The sequence below is a fragment of the Elephas maximus genome, chromosome 16, assembly GCF_024166365.1.
Source record: "Elephas maximus indicus isolate mEleMax1 chromosome 16, mEleMax1 primary haplotype, whole genome shotgun sequence".
NCBI lineage: Eukaryota > Metazoa > Chordata > Mammalia > Proboscidea > Elephantidae > Elephas > Elephas maximus.
Genome location: NC_064834.1, coordinates 18,994,459 through 19,018,111, shown reverse-complemented (window position 1 = coordinate 19,018,111; position 23,653 = coordinate 18,994,459). Strand labels below are relative to the sequence as shown.

The following is a 23,653-nucleotide window of genomic DNA, read 5'->3' as shown; positions in this document are numbered from 1 at the left end:
ACCACTGCTCTGATTTTTTTTTTCCCCAATATAGATTAGTTTTGCTTGTTCTAGAACTTCACATAAAAGGAATCATACTGTATGTACTCTATTGTTTCATGTGTCAGGAGCTGGTTCCTTTTAATTGCTGAATACTGTCCATTGTATGAATGTACTACAATTTATCCTTTCATGTATTGATGGGCATTTGTATATTGCCTTTTAAATGGGGTTAGGAAGAGTTGCTATCTTATAGTTTCCCAGGACGGCCAGTTTTGACCAGATTAAAAAAAGTGTACAGGGAAAGTATTTTAAAAATAAATTTAATGAAACAGATATTTGACATTTTCTTTCCTCAAAGCATTTGGCCATCCAGTGCCATTGGTCTCAGAGGCCGGCAGTTATTGGAGATGTCCTTCAAGTCTATAGTGGATCTGAAGGGAGGGCTATTATTTTCTGTGAAACCAAGAAGAACGTAACTGAAATGGCCATGAATCCACACATAAAACAGGTATTTTTTTTAATGCTTTCTCTGGTAGAGATTATAGGGATGAATTACTAAACAAAAATCATTATTGTCATATGGACTGGATTTGATAGTCATTCTCAGAATTGAGTTTAATTTAGAAAGAAATTGTTGTAGCCAGTCTCTTATGATCTGTTAAGTCAGGATAGAATTCTGTTAATTTTCATCAGATGCTTTTTTAATTAAGACTCTGAAAATGTGATCTTGAAGATAGAAAGGTTGAGATGAAATGAGACTCTGTGGGTATGAGTGGGTGATATGGGTGATATTTTAGAGTGTGTTAGAATCACAAGTACGTATTCAGTGAATTGACCAGAATATTAAATCTATGTGTCTTTTTTCTTTTTTAAAAAATTTTATAGTAGAAAATTTCAAACACATACAAAAGTCTACAAAATACTGTAATGAACCCCTATATCTTCATCCTCCAACTTCAATACTTATTTTCTTCTTCTATATGCCCACCTACTTACCCCCCGTGAGCTATTTTGATGAAAACCTTAGATACCATATTATTTCATCCGTAAATATTTCAGTATGTATCTCAAAAATAAAAGGTTATTTTTTAAAATCCACAATAGTGTTATCATATCTAAAAAATTGACAACAGTTTCTTCTAATGTTAATCAGTGTTCAGATTCCTAGTAGTTCATAAATGCTTGTTTTCTTTTATAGATTCTTTTTTAAAAAATCTGTATTCTAATAAGGTTCTTAGATTGTGTGAGTTCACTTACTAAGTCTGTGTTAGTATATGCGTTGTTTCATCTCTTTAATTACTGTGCAAGAAACCAAGTTTTCATAAAACCTAGATTACTGCTTCCCTGCGTTGTCATTTAACATGTTCCTCTGTTTTCTGTATTTTTTGAAAACTGGTAGTTAGATACAAAGGCTTCATCATATTCAAGTTTATTATTATTTTTATTGGCAAAATTACTTTATAGGTTGTGTAAGTCCATTAGGAGGTATACAATGTCAATTCTTTCTCTTTTTGTCATATTAACAGCACTTGAAAATTAATGTTATCAGCCTTTATGTTGATGTGTCTCTCCAGTCGTTTTTGTTGTCCATGAGTTATCTAGTAGATTCCTAAAGAAGGGCTCATGGAACTAATATTCCCTGTTGATAATAGCTTCTCTGTGGCCTTTATACCTGAAAATAATTTTGCCTGGATATAAAATTTTTGGTTTACGTTTTTTTCCTTCAGTGTCTTAAATATGTTATTCCGTTGTTTTTAGAATAAAGTATTACTATCAAAATTTCACTGCCAGTCTGATTTTTGTTCCTTATAAATGATTTTATATCTGGATTCCCAAAGACTTTTATTTTTCTTTAAAAATTAGTAGTTTTACTAGAACATATTTTGGTAGTGGTGTTCTTGGTCAGTTTTTCCAGGTACATGGTGTATACTTTCAATTTGTAGTTTCAAAACTTTTTCTTCAATTTCAGCAAATTTTTCCTGAATCACAGTTTTTAGTATTTGGGTTGTCTCATTGCTTTGGTTTTATTCTTTAGGGACTCATATGTATGCTGGTGCTCCTTTCTTCTCTCTCATATTTTCTTACTTTATTTCATATCCATATGAGAAAATATTTCATTAAAAAATTTTTTTTATTGTGTTAGGTGAAAATTTACAGTGCAAATTAGCTTTTCATTCAAAAATTTATAAAACAAATTGTTTTAAGACATTGATTGCAGTCCCTGCAATGTGTCAGCACCCTCCCCCTTTCCCTTTCTACCCTGGGTTCTCCGTGTCCATTCATCCAGTTTCCTGTCCCTTCGTGCGTTCATGTTGCACATTTGGTCTCGTATACTTGATTGAACTAAGAGGCACGTTCATCGTGTGTGTTATTGTTTGTTTTATAGGCTTGTCTCATTTTGGCTGAAAAACAGACTTCAGGAGTGGCTTCAGTTCTGAGTTAGCAGGGTGTCTGGGAGCCATAGTCTCGAGGGTTTCTCCAGTCTCTGTTAAACCAGTAAAACTTGTCTTTATTTTTTTGAATTTGAATTTTGTTCCACATTTTTTCTTCCATTCTGTTCAGGACCTTCTATTGTGATTTCTGTCAGAGCAGTCGGTGGTGGTAGCTGGGCACCGCCTAGTTCTGGGCTCAGGCTGTGGTTCATGAGGTCTATTAGACCTTTGGACTAATGTTTTCCTTTGTCTTTGGTTTTCTTCATTCTCCTTTGCTCCAGGTGGTGTGGGGACGAATAGCTGTATCTTAGGTGGCCACTTGGGAGCTTTTAAGACCCCAGATGCTTACTCACCAAAGTAGAGTGTAGAACATTTTATTAACTGTGTTACACGAATTGACCTAGATGTCTCCCAAGACCATGGTCCCCAGCCCTCAGCCCCAGTAACTCAGTCCCTCAAGGTGTTTGAATGTGCCTGGGAAGCTTCTATGACTTTGCCTTGGTCAAGTTGTGCTGCTTTGCCCTACACTGTGTGTTGTCTTTCCTGTCACCAGAGTTACCACTTGTGTGGTATCTGTGACTTCCCCATCAAAGATTTTTTTTCTGTGTGTAAACCTTGTTTTTTTGTAATAGTGGTCTCATACGGTATTTGTCCTTTTGTGATTGACTTACTTCATTCAGTATAATGCTCTCCAGACTCATACATGTTGTGGGATGTTTCATGGATTCATCATTGTTGCATAGTATTCCCTTTTGTATATTTACCATTATTTATCATTCATCTGTTAATGGACACTTTGGTTGTTCCCATCTTTATGCTACTGTGAATAATGCTGCAGTGAACATGGGTGTGCGTATGTCTATTTGTGTGATGGCTCTTGTTTCTCTAGGATGTATTCCAAGGAGTGAAATTGCTAGATGGTATGATATTTCTCTCTCTAGCTTTTTAAGGACGCACCATATAGTTTTCCACAGTGGTTGTACCATTTTACATTCCTACCAGCAGTGTGTAAGAGTTGCAATATACCTGCAACCTCACCAACATTTGTTATTTTCTGTTTTTTTATTAGTGCCAGTAATGTTGGAGTGAGATGGTATCTCACTGTAGTTTTGATTTTCATGTCTCTAATGGCTAATGATTGTGAGCATTTCCTCAAGTGTCTGATAGCTGCCTGAGTATCATCTTTGGTGAAGTGTCTTCATATCCTTTGCACATTTTTTAAATTGGATTATTTGTCTTTTTGTTGTTGGTGTTGAAGTATTTTATATATTTTAGAGGTTAGACCCTTGTCAGATATGTCGTAGCCAAAATCTTTTTCCCAGTCTATAGGTTCTCTTATTACCCTTTTGGTGAAGTCTTTTGATGAGCTTGTTAAATTTTTAAAAGCTCCCAGTTATCTAGTTTGTTCTCTCTGTTTGGTATTGTTAGTTATGGTTTGTATTGTATTTATGCCATGTATTAGGGCCCCTAGCATTGTTTCTATTTTTCTTCCCATGATCTTTATCATTTCGGGTTTTATATTTAGGATTTTGATCCATTTTGTTTTAGTTTTTGTGTCTGGTGTGAAGTATGCGTCCTGTTCCATTTTTTTACAGATAGACATCCAGTTTTTCATGTTTTTCTTTACTCAGTTTTACAGAATTTTCCGTCTTAAAGCATTGTCTATTGTCAGTATGTTACGGATTGAATTGTGTCCCCTAAAATGTGTGTCAGTTTGGCTAGGCCATGATTCCCGGTATTGTGCGGCTGTCCACTGTTTTGTGATCTGATGTGATTATCCTACATGTTGTAAATCCTAACCTCTATGATATTAATGAGGCAGAATTAGAGGCAATTATTTTAATGTGTCAAGACCCAGTCTCTAGGGTTAAGTTGTATCTTGAGTCAGTCTCTTTTGAGATTCAAAAGAGAGAATCAAGCAGAAAGGAGAGGGACCTCTTGACACCAAGAAAGAACCACCAGGAGCAGAGTGTGTCCTTTGGACCCTGAGTCCTTGCACTGAAAAGCTCCTAGACCAGAGGAAGACTGATGACAAGGGTCTTCCCCCAGAAGCGACAAAGAGAGGAAGCCTTCCCCTGGAGCTGGCACCCTGAATATGGACTTCTAGTCCCCTAGACTGTGAGAGAATAAATTTGTTTGTTAAAGCCACCCACTTGTGGTATTTCTCTTATAGCAGCACTAGATAAATAAGACAAATGTTATATTCCTTCTGGTATAGTCTTCATTTATGAAAACCTCTTAGCTCTTGGTTCTATTTCTTGAGTTATATCACCTTATTTTTAGTGTTTCTAACTGATGTTTATTCTTTCATATATTACTTAAAAAATTTTTGTAGCTCATTTTGAAATGTAAGGCTGTATTTTTCATCTGTTTTGTGGGCATGCCTTTCTAGAGTGCTTTCATGATCTGTAGAGAGATTATTTTGTCTGTTCTTTGTTTTTTCTCCTAATTACTTTGTATGAGATTGTAGTCTTTTTATTGCTCATTTTTAGGTGAGGTTAATCTTTCTGAATTTTCTGAAGCATGGGTCAGAATAGTTTTTCAACTTCACAGCTCTAGAGCTTCCTGTTTTGTTATTTTTGTCAGTATTTAAAAATACGATCTGTAAGTTATATCTCAATAAAGCTGTTATATATATATAGTCACCCACTTTCTGAACTCCTGCCGTCTCTTCCCTTTTATCTCGATCTTCTTTTTCCTTTGCTTCTGTTGTTCCTGGCATCCTCAGTTTGGATTCTAGGCCTAGCGTTGTCTCCTCAGTGTAGGCCTTTATATAGGACTCAGCCTGTTCCAGCCCCTTCAGACCTTACCTCAGGCTCCTCACAATCACCCTTCAATGTGCAAGAGCCCTCCTCGCTTCAACTGTTAATCCCAAATTGGCCCATTATGGTTTCCAGGGAGTACTTATTTCTAGGACTGGCAGATTCTACCCGTAAGTATAGTTCTTACCCCACCCGCTCATGTTTTAGGAATCATGAGGATATCTTGTCACTTAGTTCTGTCATAGATGTTATCTGTGGATTTTTTAGTTTTGTTATCCTAGTTGCTGTGTTCTTTTTTTATGTGGGAATTGCTTTAAAAAATATGCTGTCCCCATCTTCTGCTGTCATTTTAACTAAATTGTGTACCATTAGGTTTGATTTTTAAAATGTCCAGTATAAACATACAGACCCTAAATATCATTGGAGGGTAGTTGCTTTACCTTTCCTGGCATTGTATTAGGCCTCTCAGCAGCAGCTGTCTTGCAGAAGCTATTGCTTTATCTCAAAGGGAGGAATTGCCTTGCTGCAGAGGCTGAGGGAGAATTTTCTCAGTGGGTGGTTATCAGTTTCTATGGTTGGAAGGAACAGAGGTTCTCCTCAGCTGGGTGTCTGTCTGCTATTTATTTGGAAAGTAGCAGTAGCATCTCCTAGGTCATAAGAGATTTTATGGACTAACCAGAGAACTTTAATGGTTAGTTTTTATTTTTTAATTTAAATTTAATTTTCGAAGGTCAGTTTTTACCTGGATTTCAGGAAAAAAATACTTTCTGGATTCTAAGCAGTTAGACACAAACACATTTACTTTGGAAGACTTGGAAACCATCACTGGTATTGTGAGTGTATCATTCCCTCTTAGGACTAATTATCAAGTAAAAAATCTCTGTTGGGTTGAGTTTTTTAAAAGTGAATTTAAAAAATTCACTGTGAAGAGCTGTTTATTTAAAGCATGTTTGCTTATGACTTAATTTTTCTCTTAACTTGAGTTCCATGATACCACACAGGTTTTCTTCCCAGTTTCTGTTGAGGTCTTTTTGTATTCTTGCCTGTACTTTAAATACTGGCATTCCTCATGGTTCTGACGTCTACATTTAGTTCTTATCACTACAGACCCTTCCTGATAGGGGAAAAGCGCGCCATGATTGATAGTACGGACTTGGAGTCAGGCATATCAGGGTTTTAATTCTCAGTTGTGTTACTTACTGTGTAATCTTAGGCAAGTCACTTCATATTTCTGTGCCCATGTTTCTTTTTAAGAAGTGGAATTAAAAATCGCTTTTTAAAATATCAGTTTTAATATTTAAATGAAATCATTTAAAGTATTTAGCACGATGCTTTTACTGTAGTAAGCAGCTAAGAAATATAGTGTATATGGGTACATGTACATAATCATTCCTGTGGTTCTAGTAGGAAATGCTGGTGGCATAGTGGTTAAGAGCTATGGCTGCTAACCAAAAGGTCAGCCGTTCAGATCCACCAGGTACTCCTTGGAAACTCTATGGAGCAGTTCTGTTTCCTATAGGGTTGCTATGAGTCAGAATCAACTCGATGGTAGTGTTTTTTTTTTTTTTTATGGTTCTAGTATGGAGCCCTGGTGGCACAGTGCCAAAACGCTAGGCTGCTAACTGAAAGGTCAGCAGTTTGAACTCACCAGCCGCTCTGCAGGAGAAAGATGTGGCAGTCTGCTTCTGTAAAGATTGTAGCCTTGGAAGCCATATGGGGCAGTTCTGCTCTGTCCTTATAGGGTCATTATGTTCGGAATAGACTTGATGGCAAACAACAACAACATGATAGTCATTGTGTATATGCTAATGCCCACATCTTTCTCTAGCTTAGATTTGGGCATTATTAAAAATTCACTGTGAAGAACTAGGCTTGTGTCTATCCTACTGACCATAGACACCAAAACCCACTATGAATGTAAAACTGAATTCATTCTCTCCTAGATGTCTGTTCTCACTCTGTCTCCAACTTTCCTGTTGGTGAATGATACACATCTACCTACAGCCTAAGCCAGAAATCTGTGTATCACCACTGACTTTTTTTTCCCTCACCATTCTCCATCCAGTTAATTACAGCGTAATTTTTGGATTCTATTTCCTATGATTTAAAACTGCCCATTTCTCTCCTACCCCAATTGCAGAAGCTCAGAATCTGGGAGGCATGCATAATATCTTTTATACTCATTTCCACTGTCTTCCACTCCCATTTTCATCTGATATTTCTCAAATTCACACATAACCTAGTCCCTACTTACCCCTCCAGCCTCCTCTTATTGTCACACCATCCCTTCATTTTCTGCACTCTCTCCACACATGCCATGTTTCCTCTTACCCCACAGGGCTCTTGAACTTGCGGTCTACCTTGCCTAGCAACTCTACTCATCCTTCAGAGCTTAGTTCGAAGCATCATTTTTCAGAGAACTCTCCCATACCCCAAACTAGGTCAGGTTGCCCTGTTAATTGCTCACTGCCTCTTAGACTTTTGCTTCATCCAGTGTATTTGTTGGCAATACTTACTGGCATGTGTAATTATCTGGTTATTGTCCATCTCCCCTACTAGATTATAAAGACCATGAGGACAAACTCAACCAAACCCAACTCATAGTGACCCTATAGGACAGAGTAGAACTGCCGCATAGGGTTTTCAAGGCTGAAATCTTTACAGAAGCAGACTGCCATATCTTTCTCCTATGGAGCAGCTGGTGAGTTTGAGCCACCAACCTTCCATTTAGCAGCCGAATGTTTTAACCACTGTGCCACCAGGGCTCCTCCATGAGGACAGAGATAGTCTTATTTTTGTTCACCATTTTATCCCTCGTGCCTGACGTGTGGTAGGTGTTCACTAAGGATTTGTTGAGTGAATAGGTGGTCATTGCCATTACCCTACTGAAGCCACTGGTACATCTTCTGAATTCTACATGTGAACCGGATCTCCCTGGCTTTTGCCTTGCCCATTTCTAATACCTTCTGTACATTGTAGCCGGAGCGTTCTTTCTAAGATGCAGATCTGATCATGATACTGTTCTGCTCACAATCATTCAGTTGTTCCCACTGTCCTGAGGATAAAGTTCATATTCCTTTCCCGCCTTCTCTCTAACCATTTCCCTGTTTTACTCTGTGCTTTGTAATACGCAAATATTTTAGTTCCCCGGGCTCATTATGTTGCCTCTCACTTGTATGTATGAGATTTCTTCTGCCCAGAACTCCCTGGCCTCCTGCTCCTCCTTTTACCTGACTGCTAGTTCGTTGTTATCTGTTACGTCTCGGTCGCAGTACTGCCTTCCTCCCAGACAGAAGGTGGATTCTCCTCTCTGTAGCACTCTCCACCTGTACCTGTTAAAGCACAAGTCAGCACACGTGCCTGCCAGCTCTTCTCTCAGGGCAGTTCTTCTGTGAACGTTACAGACCTTGGTGCAGTGCCTGGTGCATAGTGAGCATATTCGTGAATGCATTAAACAGATACTGAGATTTAGATACTGTTAGGGTTAAATCATTGTTTTGAACTTTTTTTGACTTTAATAGTGGCTTATGTTAGGAAGGAAACCGTGGTGGCATAGTGGTTAAGCGCTATGGCTGCTAATCAAAAGGTCGGCAGTTTAAATCCACCAGGCGCTCCCTGGAAACCCCATGGGGCAGATCTACTCTGTCCTGTAGGGTCGCTATGAGTCGGAATTGACTTGACGACAGATTTTTTTTCGGGTGTAAGGAAAATTATTTGCAGCACAAGTGGAAGATCAAGCCAGTATAAATAAGTTAAATTTCACTAAAAATTATAGGAATGCAAATTAAAATAACATTGGGTTATTTTTGCTTATTAGATCCACTGGATGGTAATGATTCATAACCTACAGGGTGGATAGAGGATGAGGAAATAAATACTCGTAGAATGTTGCAGAATAAACAGGGGTGCTACAACTCCTTTTTGTAATACAGTTTGGCAATTGCTATTTCAGTGTTAACTATCATAGTTTTTGACTCAGAAGTTCAATTTCTATACATGTGTCCTACTGAGATGTTTGTATACTACGGTGTCCAGAAATATATTCATTTCAGCAATGTTTTCAAAGGTGAAAATTTGGATATGACCTAAGTGTTCATCATCAAATGATGCTGCACATCCATAGAAGAAATCATGTACAGCTTTTAAAAATTAGGTAGAATTATGTCTATAGATGTGGAAACAGTGTAAGGTATACTAAAGCTTAAAAACCAGGTCGCAAAACATTGTACGTGCAGTATGATACCATCTTTGTAAACAAATACATGAAATTATAGTATATGCTTGTGTGTGTATTTTAAAAAATATCTGGAAGAATATCCACCAAACTGCCAAGAACTAAATATTTCCAGCAAGCAGGGATTAAGGGAAGTTTTTACATTTTGTTACTTTCTGTAATGTTAGTTTTTTTTTTTTTTTTTAAACAGTAGGATATATTATAATTATCAGAAAAGATTAAAAAACAACAGAAAAAGAGCACAGACCATATGGTGTTACGGTACCATCAACTGCAATTATGAGCTATATACCCAATTTTTCCCCTTTTTTAAAAACAGAATGCCCAGTGTTTACATGGAGACATTGCACAGTCACAAAGAGAAATTACACTGAAAGGCTTCAGAGAAGGTAGTTTTAAAGTGTTGGTGGCAACCAATGTGGCTGCTCGTGGTTTGGACATTCCTGAGGTTGACCTGGTGATTCAGAGTTCTCCTCCACAGGTAGGAAGTGGGATTTGATTTGGGGAACTGTTTTATAAATTGCCTTTTTATTTACAAAATATTCCTTGGGAAGTGAAAAATATGTCATCTGTTATTGCTCTTAGCCACTTTTTGTTAATGCAGTGTTGAACTGATCAGAATCTAATACCTTGCAAATGATTAACTTTATTATTTGGAGTTGAAGCATAGAGCAACAAAATCATGTAAAGGAGTTATCATAAGTTGCCATATAGAGGAGGAGCCCTGGTGGCACACTGGTTAAGCACTGAGCTACTAACCAAAAGGTTGGCAGTTTGAACCTACCCACTGACTCCGTGGGAGAAAGACCTGGTGATCTGCTGCAATACAGATCACAGCCAAGAAAAATCCCATGGGACAGTTCTACTCTGTTGCATGAGGTCTCTGTGAGTCGAAAATCAATGGTGTACAACAATCACAACAGCCATATAAAGAGCCCTGGGGTGAGGTGGATAAAAAGGCCTTAAATCGAAATCTTTCCTCCCCCTAATTCAAGTGTATAAATTCTTCAGGATGTTGTAAAGAGCAGCAGGATTAAGATAAAAATATTTTTATTAGTAGTAGTGTTGTCATTATTAGTATTTGGATGCTGGAATGACTATGTAACTTGCCGTATTTTTTAAAGGTATTGCCTGTTTTATTTTTAGGATGTTGAGTCCTATATCCATCGCTCTGGACGCACAGGTAGAGCGGGCCGGACAGGGATTTGCATATGTTTTTATCAGCCAAGAGAAAGAGGTCAACTAAGATATGTGGAACAAAAAGCAGTAAGTTGAGTTAAATTATTTCAGGCTTATTATTATCTAAATGGTGCTTTAGAAAAGAGCTCTTTTCGTATTTGTTCTCACAAATAGATCTTCATAACTTTTCTCAGTTTAAGCTACTTTTGGATGTGAAGCATGTGGAGAGCTAAATTTATATTAGCTGCAAGACTTTGTTTTAGTACAGCCTTTATTGTGAAGATAGAAGAGCTGACTTTCACATTTTCTTCTTGAATTTCTCCCTGGATACTAAAATCAGAAGTGCGCTGTGATTTCGTACCTTTTACTCAGCATCGTAAATGGGGGACTTGATATAATAGTTAAGATTATATTGAGTATTGGTACAAATGCCAGTTTCTATAAGAAATTATACACTTCTCTGGTCTGGATTTTTTTGTGTAATTTCACGTTTTTTCCTATTTTTATTGTTTGTGTTTATATGCTGCATATACTTTGTAGAATGAGATGGGCTAATAAGAAAAAAAGTTGATAAACAGCATCTTTTTTTTTATTTTTAGGAATTAGCTTTGTTTTGCAAGTTAAATTTCATAATTTTAACAAACTTAAAAGGACAAAGTTTTTTTTTTCGTTCTGCAATTTATAATGATTAGAAAAAGCAGATCTTTTGGCTAGGGCTTGGAAATCTTTGTGTCCAAGAAATGGAAATTCAACAAACTATATTAATTTAAGAATTACTTGTAAAGACTTCCATTTTTCTTTAATGTAATTCTTTCATTTTCAGGGAATTACTTTTAAACGTGTAGGTGTTCCTTCTACAATGGATTTAGTTAAATCTAAAAGCATGGATGCCATCAGGTATGCTTTCTGACCTTGCTGAAAAAAATTTTTTTTTCTTTTTGTATTAGGCTATTCATCTTTAGCTCTCCTAGTTCAAATGTCAGAAAATTTTAATCACCAGTTTTACCAGCAGACACTTAAGTTATATTAAAATAAGAAAATGTTACTCTTTTCCCATTCATTCTCTTACCTTTCATTTTTAACCTGTGTCTTGACCAAGAAAATTACTATTTTTAAACCATAGGTCTCTGGCTTCTGTTTCTTATGCTGCTGTTGATTTTTTCCGACCATCAGCTCAGAGACTGATAGAAGAGAAAGGGGCAGTGGATGCATTGGCTGCAGCATTAGCCCACATCTCTGGTGCATCAAGTTTTGAACCACGATCTTTGATCACCTCTGATAAGGTAGAAAATTATATTTGTTTGGAAAAAAGACAAAAATAGAACCATAGCAGATACTGTATAGTGAGTTAATAAGTATTTACATTTAACCCCCTAAATGTGCCCTGCTTTCTGTGTAGAAAAACACATTTTGCTCTGCTAGAAATTGGTCTCCTCTTTTTCTCCCACTCCTCAGTACTTTATTGACTGTCAGTTCTTTCAAATTTTCAAGCCTACAGAAAGATTGAAAGAATAGTACAATAAACATATACCATCTACTTATATTTAGCAACTGTTAGTATACTTTTTTGTTTTTTGCTAAACTATTGGAGAATATGATAACAAAACCTGTTGCCATCAAGTTGATTCCAACTCATGGCAACCCTATAGGACACAGTAGAACTACCCCATAGGGTTTCCAGGGAGCAGCTGGTAAATTTGAACTGCTGACGTTTTGATTAGCAGCTGATCTCTTAACCACTATGCCCCCAGGGCTCCAAGAATCATGATATTCATCACTAAATATTTCAGCATACATCCTCTAAGAATAAGGATATTCTCCTACATAATCACAGTACCGTAATCTTATCTATTGAAATCAGTAATAGCTCCATATCATTATCTAATAACTAATCCATACTCAAATTTTCCTAATTATCCAAACTATGTCTGTCCGTCTGTCTACCTGGAGAAATGTATATGAAATCCTACATTGTATATAATACTGTGTTAATTGAAACTTACGTTTATCAGAACTTACTCTGTTTTGTATTTTACAAGAAATAGCTTCTGTGCCGTTAACACAGGTGGCGCAACAGTTAATTGCTAGGCTGCTAACTGAAAGGTTGGTGGTTTGAACCCACCCAACAACTCCGTGGAAGAAAGACCTGGCGATCAGTTTCCATAAAGATTACAGCCGAGAAAACCCTATGGGGCAGTTCTACCCTGTTGCATGGGGTCACTATGTGTCAAAAATCGACTCGACAGTACCCAACAACAAGATGCAAAGCAAGGATTGCCTGTATAAGTGGAAGAGTGTGTGTGTGTGTGTGTGTCTGTGTCTAAACATGGTCTCACCTCGCCCACTCCCAGGTCAGTATCAGACATCAAAACAGACCACACCAGAGCCATGGTTCCAAGTAGTTCAGAGGTTTATTATTCACTCAGACATAAGTGAGGGGTATCCCTGAGTGAGAGGACCCATCAGTAAGAGGGCTTTCTGATGTTTGGGTAGAGAGAGCAAGCCTGGTTCTGGGGACACATATTAGACAGGAATCTGCAGGTAGGATTTTTGAGTAATGATAAAAAATAGGACAGAGTAATTGCGGGTAGGAGAACCCAGCTGGATGAAAAGGAGCAAGACAGGTTAACTTGAGTGTGACTTATCAGGCATAGTGAGTGCAGCTCACGAGTGGGTCATCTGATGGTTTCCGCCCTGGCGGGTGTTAACAGTTCAGCCAAATGTTATTTCGCTGGGAGTGAGTTATCTCACACAATCCTATTTCTCCCTCTCCATCTTAAAAGTCAGGATCCAGTTAAGGTTCATATGTTGCATTTGGTTGTTATGCTTTTGTGGGTTTTTTTTGTTTTTGTTTAGTTTTCTTTAAATCTAGAACTGTTTACCTACTTTTTTCCTGTTTTTCATGACATTGATTTTTTGAAGAGTCCAGGCCGGTTGTCATCTGGTAGAATGTCTCATGTTCTGGATTTATCGATTTTCTTTTCTTCAGTCATCATTTAATTTTTGCCTTCATCCAAAGTCTTTGCTCTAAGCTGGAAATAATATCAAAGCTCGATTTTATATCCAGGCTAAACACTTTTGGCAGTAGTACTCCATAGGAGATACTGTGTCACTCATACTGCATCACATGCATGTGCTGTTCATTCCAACCCGTAACTGCCCTGTAGGGCAGAGTAGAGCTGCCCCATAGGGTTTCCAAGGAGCAGCAGGTGGATCTGAACTCCCGACCCTTTGGCAGGAGGAATATAATGGTTAGATTGTTCCAATACTAGTAATGCTTAGTTTGATCACCTGGTTAAGATGAAAAGCACCACATATTCCCATTGTAAAGGTATATTTTACTCTCTGTTATCAGAAAGTAATCTGTGACTTGATACTTTAGCAGTGAGCAAATATCCTATCCCTAATACCCCACCAGGAAACCCTGGTGCCGTAGTGGCTAAGTGGTACGGCTGCTAACCAAAGAGTCGGCAGTTCAAATCCACCAGGTGCTCCTTGGAAACTCTATGGGGCAGTTCTGCTCTGTCTATAGGGTCACTATGAGTTGGAATCGACTCGACGGCACTGGGTTTTTTGGGTAATACCCCACCAAATGCTTCTTAAGAAAATACTTATTTTCCTGTGAAAATATTTAGATTCTTAGAGGTAAGAATTACCTAAGAGGTCGTTTAGTCTTAATCCTTAGCCAGTAAAAAAAGCCTTCTTTGGCAGATGGTCATCCAAGCTCTGATTAAATATACTAGAAATGGAGGCTAGTGGTTTGAAATTTAAGGATGAAACCGAAATCCAGAGTCTTTACTGTGGCCTACAATTTTCCCATTGCTATCTCTTTGACCTCATTCCTTGTACCTCTGCCCTTGCTTGTTTCAGCCACTCTAGTCTATACTTGTTACTGAAACCCACTCCTGTGTGAGTCTTGCACTTCTGTCTCAAATGTTCTTCCCCTTTAATAACCACATAGCTTCCTTCATTTTATGCAGGTCTCGTTCAAATATCACCAGTATCAAAGAGCTCTTTCAAGATCACTGTATCTAAAATAGCCTACCCCTCCCATTACTCTCTATTCTCTTGCCCTGCTGCCTACCCCCCCCCCTTTTTAATGGAAGCTTATTATCACCCAAACATATATTTGGTTATTTATCATCTATACCCTTCCTTCTGTCCGTCCCCCCCCCCCCACCCCACTAGAATACACCTCTGGGAGAGAAAGGACTATTTGCTACTGAACATAGATGGGGGCGCTGAACAAATATTTGTTAAATGAATGCCTCCCTATAGCTTCTTCATGTTGTTTTGCTGTCCATTAAGGTTTTATAAAACAATTAATTTCACCTATGTTATAGTCCTTCACATGTTTAGAGGTTTATGTCCTTTTGTAGATTTTTCTATTCCAAGCTAACTTTGGCTCCATCAACATCTTTCTGATAAGGTGAAAGCTTGTTATCTTTCTCTGATGCGCTAATTGTTTAACTCTCTTAAAGAATGATGGTTAGGATGAAATATACTCTTTAGAGTAATACATAGGAGAATACTATGAATGATCTATAAAAATTGTTGTCATGTGTTGCTGAGTTGATTCAGACTCACAGCAGCCCCATGTGACAGAGTAGAACTGCCCCATAGGGTTTTCTTGGCTGTAATCTTTATGGGAACAGATCACCAGCTCTTTCTCCTGTAGAGCCGCTACGTGGATTCAAACTGCCACCCTTTTGGTTAGTAGCCAAGTGCTTAACTGTTGTGCCACCAGGACTCTTTCTATAAACATTAGTCTTCTATTAATATAGTTTTTTTTTTTTTAATTGCGGTGAAATTCATGTAACATGCAGTAAACAATTGTAAAGCATACAAGTCAGTGGTATTTAGTGTATTCACAATGCTGTGTAACCATCAGCTCTCTCTAGTTTTCCAAACTTTTTCACCACCCCCCAAAAAACACCTCGTACCCATTAATTACTTCCCATTCTCCTCCCGCGCCCCCCCATCCTCTAGTAATCCCTAATCTGCTTTCTGTCTCTGTGAAGTTCCCTATTCTGGCTACAGCACATAAAAGGAACTATACAATATGTGACCTTTTTTGTCTGACTTCTTAGCATAATGTTTTCAAGGCTCATCCAGTGTGGCACGCATCAGCACTTTATTCCTTTTTATAGCTGATTAATATTCCAGTGTGGCTGCAACACTGGGCTCAAGTGTAACCATGATTATGAGGATGGCACAGGACTGGGCAGTGCTTCGTTCTACATAGGGTTGCTGTGAGTCGGAACTGACTCAGGGCACACAACAAGAACAATATTCCGTTGTACTTATGGACCACAATTTATTTATCCAGTCATCTGTTGCTGGACATTTGGGTCGTTCTGGCTTTTGGCTGTTATGATTAATGCTGCTATAAATTCGTGTACAAGTTTCTATGTGGATATATGTTTTCATTTCTCTTGGGTACACACCTAGGAGTAGAACTGCTGGGTCATATGGTAGCTCTGTGTTTAACTTTTTGAGGAATTGCTATACTGTTTTCTGTAGCATCTGCACCATTTCACATTCCCGTCATTAACCATAGAGTGGTTCTTATTTTGCCACCTCCTGGCCAATACACTTGTCATTTCCTTTTTTTTTTTAATTAAAGCTGCCCTAGTGTGTATGAAGCAGTAGCTCATTGTGGGTTTTTTTTTTTTTTTTTATTGTGCATTAGGTGAAACTTTACAGAGCAAATTAGTTTCCCATTTGGTAGTTTGTCCATAAAGTGTTTGTGACATTGGTTTCATTCCCCACAATGTGTCAGCATCCTCCTCATTTCCACACTAGTTTCCCTGATTTTCTAACTCTTCCTGCAGCAAATGTTGTCCTTTTGATCTCGTGTAGTTGATTGCTCTAAGGAACACGTTCCTCTCTGGTATTTTTGTTTATTTTATGGGCCTGGTTTGGCTGAAAGGTGGTCTCCAGGAATGGCTTCGATTCCACTTCAGAAGGGTGTCTTAGAGCCATAGTCTCAGGGGCTCCTGTAGTCTCTGTCTGGTCTTTTTTGTGAATTTGATTTCTCATTCTACAACTTTTCTCCCACTCTGCCAGGGAACCTCTGTTGTAATCCCAATCAGTGGTCGGTAGTGGTAGCCAGGCACCATCTAGTTCTTTTGGTCTTGGGGTAATGTAGGCTGTGGCTCATGTGGTACAATAGTCCTTTGGACCACTCACTCCCTTGAATCTTTGGTTTTCTTCATTCTCTTTTGTTCTAGATGGTTCATTATGGTTTTGATTTGCGTTTCCTTAATGACCAATGATGTTGAACATCTTTGCATGTGCTTGTTGACCATTTCTATATCTTTTTTGTAGAAATGTCTAAGTCCTTCGCCAATTTTTTAAATTGAGTTTTTTGTGTTCTTGTTGTTGAGTTGTAAGGGTTCTTTATATATTCTAGATATTAACCCCTTATAAATGGTTTACAAAAATTTTTCCCATTCTGTGGATTGTCATTTCATGTTCTTGATCATGTATTTTGCACAAAAGTTTTTATTTTTTATGAAGTCCAATTTATGTTTTTTTCTTTTGTTGCTTTTGCTTTTGGTGTCATATCTAAGAGTCCATTGCCAAATCCAAGGTCGTGAAGATTTACCACTACCTTTTCTTCTAAGAGTTTTATAATTTTAGTACTTGTATTTCGATCTTTGATCCATTTTTAGTTAATTTTTGCATATTGAATGAGGTGTAGGGGTCCAAATTCATTCTTTTGCATGTGGTTATCAATATAGTTTTAAAGAAGTTAATTTTTTAGCAACCAGTCTATACTTCTGCCTCGTAAGAAGTACCCGGTTAAAAGTGTGGTAAAGTTCATTGTCCTGTTAATAATGGGTTTTTTTTTTCAAACATAATGTGACTTTTATTTCTTAAGGGGTTTGTGACCATGACTCTGGAAAGCCCAGAAGAAATACAGGATGTCAGCTGTGCTTGGAAAGAACTTAACAGAAAGCTGAGTAGTAATGCTGTGTCCCAAATTACCAGAATGTGCCTCCTAAAAGGAAATATGGTAGGCCTTCTACACAGTTAAAAAGCTTTTTAATCAACTACCTATTTTTAGACTAGGAGATTTTTTTCCTTCTTTTTTTTTGATGCCTGATGGGATGAAGAATACTGTTTCTCTGTTAGTTTGTTTCCGGTTGTAAACTTTGGGAGTTATAACCCCGGTCCCCAGAAGCTATAAATCACTCTGCTTCTTTTGCCTATCTAATATCAAGTTATCTAAGTTTCTGCCCTTGTATACATATTATGTGTGTATGTTTTCTCTAAGACTAAGTAACTTGTAATTGCAGTAAGGATAATGATGCAAGTTGAATAAGAAGTATTATAATATGACTAGGAAACAGCAAAGTTTAAACTGTAATTTTAGTGGCTCTGATTTCTTGTAATGATTTTGAAAAGAGATATTGTATTTATTCATTCAATCTAACTCCCACATAGGTTCGTTGTAGCCTAGTATTTAATAACTAGATTGTTTACTGGAAATAGTCATGTCTCAAAATTTTATATAAGCTACCTTCAAAAAATTGGGGCAAGTATTAGATAAATATACATGTACAGAAAAAAATGTAGAGGGGAGGGTAAAGTAAGTGTAACAAGATCCTTAGGTCAAGTTAGTTGCTATAATTGAGAACTAAATTAGTTTTCAACTTATTGGCAACCAAGACCAAAGAAGCAACATCTTGAGTTACATCTGTCTTATTATCTGATAAACACTGCAACTCTTCAAGAGAAAAACTTCCTGGCACTAAATTTTTAAAGGACTTTATCAGTAGGACAGTTTTATAAGGGACACCTAACAACAGAGTATTCACAAAATCTTTTCTAGCAGGTACTCCTTAGTAGATTCTTATTAGATGTTGTGTTTAGCTACTCTTTCATATTCAGAAAATACATTAAGCTGCCAGTTCGTGCTGTGCATATTATCTATTTCAGTCCTCTAAGCAATCATCGGAAACAAATTTTTTTTTTTTAATTAAAATTGTCCTTATTTGAAGATGATGATTGTGTACATAGAAAATTCAAAGGAATTCACATGATGAAACGTTCTGAGGTGTTAAAAATGTTCTTGTGAAATGTCGTAATAAATGATGCTGGTGGTGGCTACACAACTGTAGTTTTTTTTTTTTTCCCCCAACTAATAGGTGATTTACCAGCAAGTATTAGTCTGTTAGTGACTAGTCAGCTCATATGCATCTAAAATAAAAATGTTTTCATTTTGCTTTTAGGGTGTTTGCTTTGATGTTCCCACAACTGACTCAGAAAGGTTACAGGTATTATTATTATTTTTTTTAATTTCAACTGTAAATATTTCAGTGTTTCTCTAAAAGGATTCTTTCTTAATTATAGTCACAATACCATTATCATACCTAAATCAATTAATAATTTATTAATATCAAATATCCAGCCTGCCTCATAGTTTTAAAAATTATAAAAAATTTTAAACATATATAGGTAGACTGAAATGCATGAGCCCCCATGTTCCTATCAGTCAGCTTCAACAATTACCAACTCATGACCAGTTTTGTTTATCTGTATTTATATCTAGTTCCCCAGTCTCCTGTATTCTTTCGAAAACAAATTAATTGTACCATTTTGACCATAAATATTTCCATACATCTAAATGGGAAGGACTTTAAAAAAAAAATAGAACACCATAATTTAAAAAATAATTCTCTAATATCATCAAATCCCAACCAACCCAGTGTCATAGCATGTTCAAATTTTCCCTCTTGCCTTCTAAATATTTTTTACAGTAGCTAAATATGGCTCATCCATTGTAATTTGTTGTCTGATAAATCTCTTTCAAGCTGTATGTTCTCCCTCCTTTCTCTTCTTTTTTTAAATTTTCCTTGCATTTCACCTGTTGAAAAAGAGGTTGTCTGCTGGAGACTCCTGTAGTATAGAATTTGCCAATTGTATCCTTGTGTTTAACATGGTCCTTTGCCTTCCTTTATTTCCTGAAATTAGTAGTTAGATACAACTAATGTTGTGTACTTCCATCAGGAGGCATATAATGTATGGATGTTTTTCCCTTTTGTCATATTAGCAGCCACTGATACCACTGCTTAGATCTATTAATCTGTTAGATTTCAAAATGGTAATATTCTAATTCTATTCATTCCTTCTTCATGTATTAGCTGGTATACTTATATAAAGGGAAGCTTTTTTTTATTCCTCATTAACTACTTGGTTATCCTGAGGTAGTTTTTACAGGAAAGGCAGGATAAATGCTTGATACTTTCCCTTTATTAGGTAGTTTCCAAAGTATGAATTGACTCTGAAACAGCTTCCAGAAGTTACCAATGAAGCTTTTTTTTTTTTAAGTATTTTTATGAACCAGTAGATTTAAACATTTGATGCGTTCAGTATGTTCTACATGTTATCCTTATTAATGTTCAAATGATCCCAATTTTGAACAGCAGGAGCCTCTCCAGTTTGGTTCCTGAGACCTTTTTGGATGTGACCCTAGTAGTCTTTTATAGCTTTCTTTCCCTCTTTCATGAGAAGATATTTGGGTTCATCTTATACATTCTTGCCCTAGACCTGGAATCAGCCATTTCTCCAAGAAGCCCTGATTACTTTTAGTAATTGTATTTTGAGACCACGGTCTGGATACTAGAGGTGGTCGTTGCTGCTAGGTTGATCATAGAAAATACATTTTCTTCTTTTTTTGAAGATAAAATGTATCATAAGTTTATACTGGTTAACTCAATTCAAATGCAGCACTGTATCTCCTTTCTTCCATGCTAAAAATCCTGGTTTTCAATGACATCAACATAATTAGTAGCTTATCCCTCATGGAAGCCTTGGTGGTGTAGTGGTTAACTGTTACAGCTGCTAACCAAAAGGTCGGCAGTTTGAATCCACCAGGTGCTCCTTGGAAACTACGGAACAGTTCTACTCTGTCCTGTAGGATTGCTATGAGTCGGAATCAGCTCAACAGCAACGAGTGATGGGGTTTTTTTTATCCCTCATTGCAGTCTCAGAATAACAGTACTAATTAACACTATTCTCAACAATATGACTATTGAAAACTATTTTAAAAAAATTTTTTTTAAGTATTTTTGTCCTTAGGAAGTATTATACTGGGACGTACAGCCAAGATTAATTACTGTGTTATAAAATCACTTGGGGGAAAAAAATGACTTGGAATACCATTCCTTTCTGTGTGGTTTTACTACTAATGGTGTATGCAGATTAAATTTTTTTTCTTTCAATTTTTTTTCTATCATTGTAGCCATCGTTCCAGTCCATCTCACCAAGGGGTCTCCCATGAGCTTGAGGCCCTCTGCTTCCCCAAATATGATGTCCTCCTCTAGCAGTTGATCCCTCCTGATGACATGTCCAAAGCAAGCGAGTTGGACAATGCTCTTTTGTAATCCTTAAGATTTTAATTGGCTAGTTTTCAGAAGTAGATCACTAGGCCTTTATTCTGAGTTTTTTTTAGTCTGACAGCTCCGCTGAAAGCTGTCCACCATGGGTGACCCTGCTGGTTATCGAAATACCGATGACGTAGCTTCTAGCAGCATAGCAACATGGAAGCCACCACAGTATGACAAACTGACATACAGGTGGTGGAATACCCCACTAAAACATAACTCATAGGTAGAATTGGATTACATTCATGGTAGACAAAGCACAGCTCCTTTTCCTTACCACTCAAGTTTTCACATTATTGAGAATGATCCTTTTACATCCATATATTTAAAAAAAAAAAAAAAACTCTCTTGTAGGGAAAACTTTCCAAAATATATCTATTTAAAAAATTTTTGTGTGTGTATATTTTTAAAAACAGTTTGTTTAACTAGGAAAGATTTCAAGTTAGGAAATAATTGTCAGGCGCATACATATATCTAACCTGCTTTTTTAAATTGGGTAATCTGTTATATTACACAGTTAATGCATGTTAATTGTAGAAATTTCAAAAAATAGAAATAAAAAAGAAAATAAAAATCACCCATAAGCTGAACTTGGAGATAACCACTGTTAATACTGCATCCTTCTAAAGTTTTATTGCATATTTGTATACATATTTTGAAACAAAAAATGGAATTGCTCTATTTTCGAAGCCTTTCTAAAAATTCAAAATATATTGTGAATACATCTCTGTGTCACCTAGACAGTTATTTTTAATGGCTCTGGCATTTGGCCATAACGGATGGCCAACCGTGCTAACCAATGTCGTATTTCTTGACACTTAGTTTATTTTCAGTAATTTACTGTTATACACAAGACTGTACAGATCATTGGTATAGCTAACTTTATGCATTGCCACGTTTACCTCTGTAAAATGAATTCTTAAAGATGGCTGCTTGGCCCAAAGGTTTGAGCATTTTTAAGGCTTTAGGTCATATATTGCCAAATCTACAAGTGTTGTGTGGGTGTTTGTTTCTTCCCACTGTCACCAACAAGATATCTTAGATATTAACTTTCCTTGGCAGCTCATGATCACAATGAACATGTGAATGTAGCAGGATGTAACAGTGATGCTCTTATGACCGAATGATTTGTGTATCTTGAGTTATTAATCTGTGTACCAAATTGTCTCCAGTGGCTACATGTCTTAGTCCCTGACTGGTGCTGACAGGTTTCTAGTCTCACCAGCTCTTACTGCTATCAGTATACCATTTTAAATCAATGCAGTACTTATTAATGGCATGTTTGCTTTGAAACCAGATGGTGCTCTTTTAGAGTTTATAAACTAAATATAGATTCTCAAAATGGGCCTGAGCATTTGTCCTGAGATTAAACTCAGGAACTTTAGTGGATGAGCTTTGAGCACATTTTTGTTCTTTGGTTTTCATATTTGTTCCAGACATTTTGAATTGAATGGGTAGATGGCCTTTAGCTAAGTGTAGTGATAATGGATATACTCATATGCTTGCTTGTAGTTTCTATTTTGCATTTGTATTAATCCTGTAAATTCCCCTAACAGGCAGAGTGGCATGATTCAGACTGGATACTCTCAGTGCCAGCCAAATTACCTGAAATTGAAGAATACTATGATGGAAATACATCTTCTAATTCCAGACAGAGGAGTGGCTGGTCAGGTGGCCGGTCAGGCCGGTCAGGAGGTCGATCTGGTGGCCGGTCAGGTAGACAGAGTCGACAGGGAAGTCGGTCAGGAAGTCGACAAGACAGTAGAAGACGAAGTGGAAATAGAAATCGATCAAGAAGTGGGGGCCACAAACGGAGTTTTGACTGAGCATTTGATAGTTAATCTACCAGTGTGAGCTTGTCTGTTTCTGCCTAATCATGTACATTACCCACCAAAAATTAGGTCATCATAGTTGAGGTATGTGTCTGCTGTTTGCAAAGAAGTTGGTCGTATTTTTTTAAAAAGTATTTCACAAGAATGGTTGTAAACAAATCTACTTATCCAGTTATACCTTTGAATAAAAAAAACCTCCTTTTATTGTCTCTTTTCACTATGCGTTAAGGATTTCTTCAGTGTAATCTTTTTATATTTCTTCTAAAATTTGGTAATCAAGATTCTACTTAAGGTTACTTGCTTTTACAAAATGTGTATTTTCAGGTCATTCCTCCTATAGGTTATGTGGTAGACAATACAAAATCCCTTCTGAAGGGCTGTGTAAATTGGTGATACATGGTTGGTGAGGTATAAAGAAAAAAACAAAACAAAACCTGCTGCCATAGAGTCGATCCCAACTCATAGCAACCCTATAGGACAGGGTAGACTTGCTCCATAGGGTTTCCAAGGAGCAGCTGGTAGATCCAAACTGCAGACTTTTTGGTTAGCAGCCCAGCATTTAACCACTGTGCCACCAGGGCTCCTTGGTTAGGTATAACACATTAAATTTCTAGGTGGAGTTAACTAAAAGATGTAAGAAGTGCACAACGATGTAGTCAACAAGTATTTATCGAATCCTACCATGTGTCAGTATCGATGCTAATCACTGGGAAATATTGTGAACAGGTATAATCATTATCCTCAAAGAACTTACACTCTAACAGACAGTCACGATAGAGATTAACAAGTGAAGGCCAAGCTACAGGTAGGCATGGGATGCTAAAGACCTAGAACAGGT

General features: G+C 37.1%; 1 protein-coding gene across 2 annotated transcripts in view; it reads left to right on the top strand.

The window, feature by feature from the left end:
• Positions 1-23,026, top strand: part of DDX50 (DExD-box helicase 50) — a 40,079-nt gene extending 17,053 nt beyond the window's left edge. For both annotated transcript variants that reach the window (XM_049855076.1, XM_049855077.1), the window contains exons 8-15: positions 341-490; positions 9,730-9,891; positions 10,557-10,676; positions 11,413-11,486; positions 11,713-11,872; positions 17,476-17,610; positions 18,830-18,874; positions 22,540-23,026. In XM_049855076.1, coding sequence (XP_049711033.1) covers positions 341-490; positions 9,730-9,891; positions 10,557-10,676; positions 11,413-11,486; positions 11,713-11,872; positions 17,476-17,610; positions 18,830-18,874; positions 22,540-22,809 — 1,116 coding nt within the window. In that variant the 3' untranslated portion in view covers positions 22,810-23,026. The remainder of the gene's footprint in view (positions 1-340; positions 491-9,729; positions 9,892-10,556; positions 10,677-11,412; positions 11,487-11,712; positions 11,873-17,475; positions 17,611-18,829; positions 18,875-22,539) is intronic.
• The last annotated feature ends 627 nt before the right edge of the window (positions 23,027-23,653 follow it).